A 13063-nucleotide genomic window follows, 5' to 3' on the forward strand; every position below is an offset into this window, starting at 1 on the left:
AATCACTGCAGATGGTGAATACAGCCATGAAATTAAAAGACGCTTACTCCTTGGAAGAAAAGTTATGACCAACCTAGATAGCATATTCAAAAGCAGAGACATTACTTTGCCGACTAAGGTCCATCTAGTCAAGGCTATGGTTTTCCCAGTAGTCGTGTATGGATGTGAGAGTTGGACTGTGAAGAAGGCTGAGCGCTGAAGAATTGATGCTTTTGAACTGTGGTGTTGGAGAAGACTCTTGAGAGTCGTTTGGACTGCAAGGAGATCCAACCAGTCCATTCTGAAGGAGATCAGCCCTGGGATTTCTTTGGAAGGAATAATGCTAAAGCTGAAACTCCAGTACTTTGTCCACCTCATGCGAAGAGTTGACTCATTGGAAAAGACTCTGATGCTGGGAGGGATTGGGGGCAGGAGGAGAAGGGGACGACAGAGGATGAGATGGCTGGATGGCATCACTGACTCGATGGATGTGAGTCTGAGTGAACTCAGAGAGTTGCTGATGGACAGGGAGGCCTGGCGTGCTGCGATTCATGGGGTCGCAAAGAGTCGGGCACGACTGAGCAACTGAACTGAACTGAACTGAACCGAATGAGTATAAAGTTCTTTGCATGACGCTGGTACAGATTGCTAAATAATTTATTTTCCTTTATTTTCTTCCCTTGTTTTTCTCTTCTTATTACTAAAAAAAGCAACTTTTATCCTATGAAATCCATAAAATAACCACCCTTCCAAACTTTATTTAACTTCATCCAAGTTATCTATGCATAAAAAACAGACAAAAACAAAACAAAACAAAACAAAACAAACCTCTTATTGCTGGTTTCTAGAATTTTAAATGTCAGTAAAAGATTATTTAATCCTTTGTTTTCCATCTATGGATAATTAAATTGAATTCCATAGAGGCTAATTCATTTGCTAAAGTTACCTAAGCAGGTGAGTCAAACCCATACATTTTAAAACACAAAAGATAAAAATGAAACCAGTTTTAAACAGCAGGAATCTGTATAAATGACCTCTATAGATCACATTGTAGGGACTCTCCCTATTTCTTATTAATTGAGTGGAACAGTGAATTGATTTAAAAAAATAGATTATCTCCAACTTGCATAATCAGACTATTGATTCAAAAAAAAAAAAAAGAAAAGTTTGGTGGCTTCTAGGTCTCAGATTATTCATCAGTAATTGTCAGCATGTTTGCTTGTTAACTTTTGGCCAAATACAATCATGGAGAGTAACATGGGGAAGTTTTCAGTTTCAGAGAAGTTTTGTATTAATTAATTATACACCAAAATATTGAGTACACAACTTCAGCACAAGATATTTTTGCACATGCCTATTTTTCACCTGTTAATGTTCCTGAAAAACACTTGTATCTGTATCTGGAAGTTGTATACAAACATTCAACAACTACAGTACATTTGAAATTACCTTATAAAATGAATTTTCTAAAAGGAAATTTTCATTGCTCATCAGGATTTTGGAGATTCAAGTAAGCTCTTTCCAGATAAGATTTTTGGGGAAAAAAAATGTTAAAGAGAGGGAAGGGAAGAAGACACCCAATAAAACTGTCCACATTATGTGGCATTTTAATGTGTCAACATTTTCAATCTTACTATTATCTTCACTTTACATTGGAGCATGTCATTTGAATGCAGAGTTCCAAAGAATAGGAATAAGAGATAAGAAAGCCTTTTTCAGAGTTCAATGTAAAAAAAAATAGAGGAAAACAATAAAATGGGAAAGACTAGAGATCTCTTAAAGAAAATTAGAGATACCAAGGGAACATTTCATGCAAAGATGGGCACAATAAAGGACAGAAATGGTATGGACCTAACAGAAACAAAACAAATTAAGAAGAGGTGACAAGTATACACAGAAGAATTATCCAAAAAAAATCTTCATGACCCACATAACCATGATGGTGTGATCACTCACCTAGAGACAGACATCCTGGAATGCGAAGTCAAGTGGGCCTTAGGAACAAAGCTCATGGAGGTGATGGAATTCCAGTTGAGCTATTTCAAATCCTAAAAGATGATGCTGTGAAAGTGCTGCACTCAATATGTCAGCAAATTTGGAAAACTCAGCAGTGGCCACAGGACTGGAAAAGGTCAGTTTTCATTCCAATCCCCAAAAAAGGCAATGGCAAAGAATGCTCAAACTATAGCACAATTGCACTCATCTCATATGCTAGCAAAGTAATGCTCAAAATTCTCCAAGACAGACTTCAACAGTATGTGAGCTGTGAACCTCCAGATGTTCAAGTGGGATTTAGAAAAAGCAGAGGAATCGGAGATCAAACTGCCAACATCTGTTGGATCATCAAAAAAGCAAAAGAATACCAGAAAAACATGTACTTCTTCTTTATTGACTACAGCAAAGCCTTTGACTGTGTGGATCACAAAATGTGGAAAATTCTGAAAGAGATGGTATTACCAGACCACCTGACCTGCCTCTTGAGAAATCTGTATGCAGGTCAGGAAGCAACAGTTAGAACTGGACATGGAACAACAGACTGGTTCCAAACTGGGAAAGGAGTACATAAAGGCTGCATATTGTCACCCTGCTTATTTAATTTATATGCAGCGTGCATTATGAGAAATGCTGGGCTAGATGAAGCACAAGCTGGAATCAAGATTGCCGGGAGAAATATTAATAATCTCAGATATGCAGCTGACACCACCCTTATGGTAGAAAGCAAAGAGGAACTAAAAAGCTTCTTGATGAAAGTGAAAGAGGAGAGTGAAAAAGTTGGCTTAAAACGCAACATTCAGAAAACTAAGATCAAGGCGTCTGGTCCCATCACTTCATGGCAAATAGATGAGAAAACAATGGAACCCATGACAGACTTTAAACTTTTAACTTTTTAATTTTTCAAAATCACTGTAGATGGTGATTGCAGCCATGAAATTAAAAGACACTTGCTCCTTGGGAGAAAAGCTATGACCAACTTAGACAGCATATGAAAAAGCTGAGATATTACTTTGCCAACAATGGTCCATCTAGTCAACACTATGGTTTTTCCAGCAGTCATGTATGGATGTGAGAGTCAGACTATAAAGAAGCTGAGCATTGAAGCATTTATGCTTTTGAACTATGGTGTTGAAGAACCCTCTTGAGAGTCCCTTGGATCATAAGGAGATCCAACCAGTCCATCCTAAAGGAAATCAATCCTGAATATTCATTGGAAAGACTGATGCTGAAGCTAAAACTCCAACACTTTGACCACCTAATGTGAAGAGCTAACTCATTGGAAAAGACCCTGATGCTGGGCAAGATAGAAGGCAGGAGGAGAAGGGGATGACAGAGGATGAGACGGTTGGATGGCATCACCGACTCTATGGACATGAGTTTGAGTAAGCTCCGGGAGTTGGTGATGGACAGGGAAGCCTGGCGTGCTGCAGTCTTGGTGGTCACAAAGAGTTGGACATGACTCAGCGACTGAACTGAACTGAATGCCCTTCACAGGTCAGACATGAGATACTGAGCAACTTTCCAAAGAACATCAAGAAAGCCTTCATATTTCACTTTTTACTACTAAGTAATACTGTTACAATCTTTAAAGATTTCCTAGGATTAATGGACATTCAACTACTTTTTTATACACTAATTCATTCAACAATGATTTATTGAATGTTTCACTTACTTGTGTATCCAGCCAGAGAAACGAAAACAAAGGCTCTAGATAGTATTGTCAGGAATCCAGCACACATAGGGACTGAACACATGTTAAATGAATCAGGTAATGAATGAATACACTCCTGTCCTCAACTTGCTAATCATCTGTCTAAATCAACTGCACTGTCTAAAACATAGCCATGAGTCACTTGTGGCTATTTTGCCCTTATTATATGGCTAGTAAAGATAGGCCTTAAGTGTAAATATACACCAGATTTCTAAGACTTAGTACAAAAAAAGATGTCTCATCAATAGTTTTTATATTAATTATATATCAAAATAATAATATTTTGACTGTACTGGATTAAATAAAGCATCATTAAAATTAGTTTACCTGTTTATAATTAGAATGCCTGCTAGGAAATTTAAAATTATATATGTGGCCTGGCTTCTATTTCTATTGGATACCATTAAGTCCTGAGACATTTGTCTATTCCAATTTCATCATTACAACTAAGTTTCTTCTTTCTCTTTAATGTATGATAATAAATTAGGTTTTAGATGCAGTTATTTTTAAATGACAGTTTATGTCCATGAGATTTGAATCAATTATTAAGGGGAGAAATTTTTATGTTTGGATGCAAAATTGCCCTTATACAATATGACTTCCCTTTAGAGCCTTCCCTGGTGACAAGCAACTTGCTGGATCCAGTTCTATAAGATGAAATCTAATTTCTTCACCCTGGCATTCAAGGTTCAAATATTCAAGGCTATTCATGAACTACCACTAACTTACTTTACACTACCAATTTAACAATCTAGATTTCATTTCTACTATATTCTTGCAACACAGGGATGAGAATTGTGCCTTTATTTATGTTGTATCTCCACTCAGAGTTCTAGTTTTTCAAATCCAAATCCTGACTAGTTTTCAAGGTTTAATGTAAATATTGCTAACTTCATGCTGAATTTCCAAACCAATCTCACATAATTTTCTTTCTCCTTTTAATTCCAAAACACTGTATTCCATTCAAAAATGCCTGTATTTGTTATGGAAAGTCTTTGACTTATCTCTAATTGTCTTACTAATCTTTCCCTGTATTCCAAAGATCATGAATAGAAAATATAGCAGACTTTTGGACTCAGATGGAGAGGGAGAGGGTGGGATGATTTGGGAGAATGGCATTGAAACATGTATACTATCATGTAAGAATCGAATCGCCAGTCTATGTCCGATGCAGGATACAGCATGCTTGGGGCTGGTGCACGGGGATGACCCAGAGGGATGTTATGGGGAGGGAGGTGGGAGAGGGGTTCATGTTTGGGAACGCATGTACACCCGTGGTGGATTCATGTCAATGTATGGCAAAACCAATACAGTATTGTAAAGTAAAATACAGTAAAAATAAAAATTTTTAAAAATAAAAAAATTATAATAAATAAAATAAAATATGGAAAGGTCACTCACCATGCTTTCAGGATAGGTTTCAAGAATCAGGTTCATCATGTCTTTTAGCTAAAAGAAGGTTACAATGCTGAGCAGTTTCTAATCCAGGGAGTGGGCAGTCACACCTGTGTGCTCTATTCCATATAAGCAAAAACATTTCTGACTTAGCTATGATATCCCCTCACCACCAAAAGAGGAGCGCTGACAAGATGCTCACTGAGAACAGTTGTTAGTTTTTGTACAAGTGTAAATATCAGTTTGTTCTTTTTCTTTTCTTCTTGAGGGGTGGAAAGGAGGAAGAATGGGATAGGACTCTAAAAGCCTGATTTATTTATATCCAAACATATCCTTATTTTATAACAGATGATCAATTAAAGCATTGTGCGACATTTGAACAGCATTCTGCCAAAATGCAACAATATTAGTAGAGCTGATAGCAATGAGCACTTCTTGCAAACAGCTAGAGTCCCCTCTAACGTCTTCTCTCTTGGCACTGGGGCTTTGCTAAATCCGGCTTGCCATTTTGTGAGTGGGAACAATCAGCTTTGTAGGTTGGAGGGAAGTATTATAATTAAATGTCCACCCACTTTTTCCTTTTTGATGAAAGGCTCCCATGAAACTTACTAAAATAAGGTACATCAAGACAGATGAATTTTTGATGAATAAGTCAAAGCACTGACGAAGCTGGCTTTTCACATCAAGAAACTTCACTAATTCACAGGAAATTTTTAGGCCTAGATTATGAACACTGTCATGCTTAGAAATAATTAATATGATAATATCCATGGAACAAACAGGAGATTTTACCATTCAGTTGGTAGCAAGTGTAGTGTTCTGCATGATTTACTTGCTGAAAACAAATAGTAATACAACCAAAAAGAATAATGGCGGAATGTTTAAGATTTAATTTTAGAGAAATATTAAATAATAGCTATTATAAAAACAATGCCTTAATTTAATATATAATAGTACGGTTTTGCGGAGAAGGCAATGGCAACCCACTCTAGTACTCTCACCTGGAAAATCCCATGGACAGAAGAGCCTGGTAGGCTGCAGTCCATGGGGTCACTAAGAGTCGGACACGACTGAGTGACTTCACTTTCACTTTTCACTTTAATGCATTGGAGAAGGAAATGGCAACCCACTCCTGTGTTCTTGCCTGGAGAATCCCAGGTACAGGGGAGCCTGGTGGGCTGCTGTCTATGGGGTCACACAGAGTCGGACATGACTGAAGCACCTTAGCAGCAGCAGCAGCAGTATGGTTTTGAATAATAGTTATAGTACCACATTAAAGTTACAAACTGTATCTCTGAAGTGGGCAAAATTCTTAAAAGATGTTATCGAAATGTTACAAGTTCCTTCTGAAGGAGATCTGGAGCAGGGTTTATAATGTCTGGTTAGGCCGGGAGGGATTGGGGGCAGGAGGAGAAGGGGACGACAGAGGATGAGATGGCTGGATGGCATCACCGACTCGATGGACATGAGTCTGAGTGAACTCCGGCAGTTGGTGATGGACAGGGAGGCCTGGCGTGCTGCAATTCATGGGGTCGCAGAGTCAGACATGACTGAGCGACTGAAATGAACTGAACTGAACTGAGCAAAGCCGCTTGCTATTATCACTGTGAAGTATTATTTTAAAGCATCCTTGTACAATAGAGTAGAAAGGGACGCTACTAAATAATTGGGATCAGGCGTATATCTCAAGTCCAGTTACTGGAACTCCTCAGTCAACTTTTCAGAGAGAAATAAGACTGCATCGGTGTTAGGAATGTGTTTCTTCATTCAAGACAGATATATTGAGAACTAGTTTATAGAGTTTGCTATTAGAGAAGGTTTAAAGCGATAAGAAATAAAATCCCAAGAATTACTGAATATTTTTATTTTTAAGGTAAAATTAGTATTTTTAACTTCCTGTTTAATAGTATGACTGGTGGCAGCCAGCAGAGTTAACGGTGTGCTAAGACGTCATCAGTGCTGTGGAGCACAATTAAATGAGCGCATTTGTATTAATTGCTAATCATATTTAAAATGTCAGCCTCTTGACTCCTGCCTCTCATTCCTATGGTGTCTTGATGGGTTTAAAAACACAGACTAACTGGGATGTTCAAAGTAGGAAAGCTTTGCATAATAGTTACTTACTTCAACATTAAGAAAATATTAGCCACAAGGATCTAAGTTCTCCAGTTACTGAAACTGCCCATAGTTTTTAACCTTCATTTCACCCATGGTCATTTTATATTAAACTTACTACATAAAACACACATTTTATATTAGACTTATACTAAATTACTACTTACTAAATAATAAAATAGACATGACTTCACTAGAGAATGAGGATGTTTAGGCCTAATTTATTGGTCACTCTGCTTCTCATTCCTATTTCTTTCTCCAATGCTCTGAATATTTTTTGTTTTCTACATATTTCCCATAGAATTTCTTACAATTTTGTATTTTTTTTTCCTTTGTCTTCAGTTCTACATTTTTACTATTCCTTTCATAGAAGTCACAAGTTAACCATTATCTAAAGCATTCCTTTAAACAGCATGGAGTTTTTCTCCAAAGATCTGACAGGAATTCTTTAAAAATGGACATTTTTTTTTTTCTCACATTTAAGACTTCCCTCAACAAGTTCACATTTAGATTGCAGATTTCTCTGACAGACTTGAGGTATCAAAACCCAGACAGACTGAAAATGGTTTTTTCTTGAAGTCATTTAGAATCTAAGACTTTTGCCCTGCTATGTCAGATAACCCAGCTTGGAAACAAAATGGGTATATGTGCATGTCTGTATAGAGGCAGTGGTAAGGAAAAAGGAGGTGGTAAGACTGGTAAGCAACCTATACAAAGTGAACTCACAATATCCTCTGAAAATGATATATTTGAGCTGTCTTATGTACTCAGACTCTGCCCCAGACACTTCTGTCTCAATGTTTGTAGTAAATTAATGATGATTTTCTCTGTTGCTTTGGTTAGACAGCTCCTTTCAAAAACAGAATTTTCACAGGAGATAAATGCAGTGCTCCTTCTCCCCCACCCCGCCGCCCAACTCTTGATATATAAAAACAACCCAGTGTTCAAGCAGTATACTTAAAAACCATGTTCATTTTCTTCTATGTCTTTATCTCTTAGAGCAGTAAGACTGTCTCTCTTGCAATGTGTCAGATCTTACAATGTTAGAAACTGGTAGTGACCTTGGTTGTCATTTTGTTTAACCTTCACTTTACAGCTGAAGCAAATGAAGCCCTGAGAAGAGAAGGGTAGATTAAAGGTGGTCACAAATGTTATGCTGCTCCTTCCAGCCAGAGGTGGAGTCTCGTGCCCCCTCCTATCCCTTTATGTTTGGGCAGGCCCTGTGAGCACTTCAGCCAATAAACTACCGTGGAAACTACACTCTATCCCCACATTAAGGGAATGTCAGCTTTACTTCCTGTTTCTGACTTGCTCTTGGGACTTCTCTTCTCAGAACCTAGAAATTATGCTGCAGGAAGCTGAAGCCACAAAGAAAGGCTGTATATTGGTTTGTGCTCCAGTCAACAACCACAGCTAAGCTCCCAGCTGACAGATAGCATGAACTTTCAGACTTGTGAATGTACCATCTTGGATGTCTAGCCTAGTCAAACCTTTGAAGGGCTTCATCTCCAACCAACAGTTGACAACAAGAACATGAGACACCCTACGTAAGAACTGCCCAGTCAACAAGCAAATCAATAAGAAAATAATCGTAAATAATAAATTACTGTTTTAAAGCACTAAGTTTGAGGATGTTTGTTAAGTAGTAAAAGCTTATTGGAACTGAAGGCAAGTTTCTAAGTAATACCAGAATGAGAACTGGAACATTCCAAAGCCAACATAACCTCATTATAATGTGTTAAGGGAACAAAGAGAGTTGAATAAGACCCATTCTCCATCCCTCGGTAACTCAAAATTCCAAAAATCTATTATTGTTTCATATTCACATTAAATATAAAATGTTCAAAATCCTTTAAAATTTAAAATAGATTCTTAGAGCTCCATCTACAGAATAGTAAACTATCATTTTGTAATAAAATTAAGATACCATTCTCAAGGGTCCTGGAAGGCAGCACCTTCCTAATAAGTTTTATGAAAGAAAGAATACATTAGGTTAATTAATTTGGGGAAAATTTAAAGAGGTCTCTTTATATCTGGATTTTTCAGAAATGTAAAATCTCCATGAAGACAAATAGAACTTTTTCCCCAAAAACTGTGTGATCAAGGAGTCCTTCATTGAGCACCTTAAGAGATTTATGTCTCATTAGAAACTAAACTGAAAATAGGAGTAAGGATGAAATATTAGCAGAAACCAACTTTTACTCTCAGAATTTTTCACTAAAAAGTTACTTTCATAATTTAGTGTTCCTTCAGCTTAGAAAACACATTTCTAGACAAAAGGTTTATGATTCATAGGGACAACATTTAGTTTGGTGCCTTTAATGACTTGCTCCTTCTGTTCTGCTCCCTTTTAATTTTTAACATTTTCCTGCGGGAATAGTTAATAAATATTTGAGGAATGAGTACAAGAAGGAATATATAAATAAATAATAAGCAATTCACTAGATTAGTTAAATTCAAGGAAACCTGGAGCTCAGCTTTGACTCTTCATTAGCTTGGTCTGGGTTTTGTACTTTATTTCCACATAAGGCCAACAGGAATTATATCCATTGCCCTGTCTCATAGAATTCTTGGGAACTTCAAAGATTTCAAAGTTGGAGGTAGGGCAGTGTTAGGGCTGAAATTATCGTAGGAACCACCTATTTATCCACTCCTTTCATTTTCTAAATGTGAGGATTGGGGTACAGAAAGGTGATAGTGGAAGTGCTAGTTACATGGAAACTTCCTTCCCAGCAGATACACATGAAAAATGTTGGGAAAGTCTTCTACCTTAGTAATTATTGTATAGAATGCTGTGTTTCTAATTCAAGTGGTGACTATTTCTAATACAAGTTTGATAAGCAATGTGGGCCCCAAAACGCATGTTCCACCACAGAGTTCATGGCCTATATGGGAAGGTTCTGGCAATCAAAACATTTAATAATCAGCACAGCATGAATGAATGAATGAAGTCACTCAGTCGTGTCCAACCCTTTGTGACCCCATGGACTGTAGCCTATCAGGCTCCTCTGTCCATAGGATTTTCAAGGCAATAGTACTGGAGCGGATTGCCATTTCCTTCTCCAGTAGATCTTCCCAACCCAGGGATCAAGCCTGGGTCTCCCGCATTGTAGACAGACGCTTTATCGTCTGAGCCACCAGGGAAGTCAATCAGCACAGCATGGGCACTGACAATGAGTCTAGACACAAGCCAAAAACAACTGGTAGAGTCATACTAATGGGTATTAGTTCAGTATGAGAATCAGTTTAACCACATTTTTCCCTTCCTGCCACTGGTTCCTGGGCTTGTGAGTACTCTCACCTTTTTACTGGTGTTGAGCATTCTTCCACTCGGGTTTTTCTTATACCATGACTACAATACTGACGTCCTTTATTACAGCAGATTTCATTATCTGTCTTCTAGGCATTTCCCAGCACTACATAGCTCCTTCATATGCCAACCCACCTCCCAAAACATGGGGTATGTCTCCAGTTTCCAAGCAGAAGAGGATTATAGTTTTATTATCATCTCCTCTTGCCTCTACTGGGACATGGACCAATCCACTATCTCTACTTAATTACTCTGTGTTTCTCTATCCCTGTATATCCTACATTCTACAGTCATGTTTCATAGTTGAATATGATTTGAAAGGCTGAGGAGTAACATAACCATGAAAAGATGAGAAACAATAAAATGGCATTAGAGAGAGCATCTAATACTTTTAAATTAGAATATGAAGAAAATATTTGTAATGATAAAAGCTAAGTTTAACCAGGTTTTGTGTGTGTGTTTGTAGCTCTGAAAAGAAAATGCATTAAGAAAATATATTCATCATATTTTCACAATTCTTTCTAAATAAACTGTTCCTTTTGCAAGCCAATGGGGAATAGTTCATACAATTTGAGATACATACCTTCATATTACTTTGGCCCATCTCTGTTTCATTTGCTGTAAATGGTCAAAAGTTTGTATTTGAGCTCTGTTCAGCTATAAATGCAGAATGAGAGCCCTATTCTCTTGGATTTAGAGTAGTTATAATTCCAGCACACTTACCTCTACAAGCCTGCTGGTGTGTTCACGGAATATTGCAGCATATTCTTTTATTTCCTTTTCCCGGCCATTCTTGGCAGCTTCAATGAGAACCAGAAGTGGGACTGTTGTATCCAAAAAAGAGTCTGACACATGATCTATGATAGCCTTACGGAGCTGAGGAGAAGTAAAAAATTCAGTTTTATTTTCCCCCCAAGGAAATGGTTCATATTATTTCATATTTTTACAATCTCTGTAATTACAAAATTCCTTTTATATATTTTTGTACTGTCTTTTAAAATCATAATATTTAAGATTGTATATAAGTGTCACTTACAAAGCTGAAACAAGGTAAATATCCAAGGAAAAAAGTTATTGAGCAATAGCTTTGTTGCTCTCAAAAATTACTATTTTTTTCTTAAACTGTACTTAGCCTAGAGGTCAAATTATAAGTGATACTACTCCATTTTTCCCTCAAAGAAATTGCACTCTTATAATGTTTTTGCATGTGTAAAAACAACATTGTACAGCATGTATTTTCATAATTACAAAATTATAAAATGTTTTCTACCTTGTAGGAAGAACTCATGATAAATTTTGATTAGCTAAATTGTAGACTTCAAGGTAATTAAACCAAGTTAGATCACTGATTATGCCTGTTGATAACAGATTAATAGAGCAAGGAGAATAATAAATGAGTTTGATGTCCAATTTTCTTTGTTTGCATTAATTGTTCTTGCCCTCACACCTTAAATTATTAAACAAGTATAACATTCTGCTACAATTAGTTCTTTTAAATTAGATTATGTGTAAGCTTATAAATGACAATCAGGCAATTATTCTACTCAGCAGATATTTTCTGAAATTTAAAACTAAGTTGGAAAATTAATGCATTATATTTATATAATATTGAGTTTTTAAGGATCACAATATCTTGAATGTTTCATTAACAATATCAATGAGTATGAATGGTTCTAAAGTTTTTGGTCAATTCCTTCACTTAATTTAATAACCTATGTAATAAAAACAAAGATATGAATAGCTATCAGACAGAATCTTTAATTTGCCTTCTGTGAAAATTACATTTTAGTATATATTCATGTTGATGTATGGCAAAACCAATACAATATTGTAATTAACCTCCAATTAAAATAAATAAATTTATATTAAAAAAAAACAAGAGATACTTATTCTAGTTTTGGATTACATGAGAATTAATACACTTTAAGGGGTTGAATGATGTAGTTACATGGAAAAAACAAAACACTGTCTCTCTTCCATTAACAATTATAGGATAAATCCATAATATTTATAGATTTGGGGGCAGAAAATACCTTTATCTAAGATAGTGGCGCTTTCTCGGAAGAACTGTGAAATTTTATGGCTACCAACAATTTCACAAAGGCAATAGGAAGATCCCCAAGGAAAGATTCTGCTTAGCATTCAGAAAGTAAATCACTAAGGGCAACTAATTAACAGTTACTGAGCAGTTACTTCCACAGGGTGTAGATTGCTAAGTGCTTCCAGGAGAGGGAAAGACCTTAAGTGAATGAGCAGTTTGATGTCCACAAAGAGTAGACCAGTGAAGTTAGAGAACAGATAAGTTGGAAGTTAGCTGGCAACTATAAGGTGTGTTAGTTCTACATACGTAAGAGAAAAGTAGAGGAAATCTCTCAGAGGTGGAGTTGTTTTCAATGACCTTCTCTTCCTTTTATCCTTTTCTTCTTCCATTAACATATAGAAGGAGGGCCAAGAGAAATTTGCACTAAAGATATGGGATTGAAAGCCAGCACACATATGGTAGGTAATTCAAACCAAGGAGGTGAACAGAATGCTATAGATGGAGATTCACAGTGAGA

General features: G+C 36.6%; 1 protein-coding gene across 2 annotated transcripts in view; it reads right to left on the reverse strand.

Annotated features, from left to right (window-relative positions):
- CTNNA3 (catenin alpha 3) overlaps nt 1–13063 on the reverse strand; it is a 1891866-nt gene that overhangs the window by 890242 nt on the left and 988561 nt on the right. For both annotated transcript variants that reach the window (XM_069571817.1, XM_069571818.1), the window contains exon 9: nt 11229–11381. In XM_069571817.1, the coding sequence (XP_069427918.1) occupies nt 11229–11381 (153 nt within the window). The remainder of the gene's footprint in view (nt 1–11228; nt 11382–13063) is intronic.

This window comes from Ovis canadensis, chromosome 25 (genome assembly GCF_042477335.2).
Source record: "Ovis canadensis isolate MfBH-ARS-UI-01 breed Bighorn chromosome 25, ARS-UI_OviCan_v2, whole genome shotgun sequence".
Taxonomy (NCBI): Eukaryota; Metazoa; Chordata; class Mammalia; order Artiodactyla; family Bovidae; genus Ovis; species Ovis canadensis.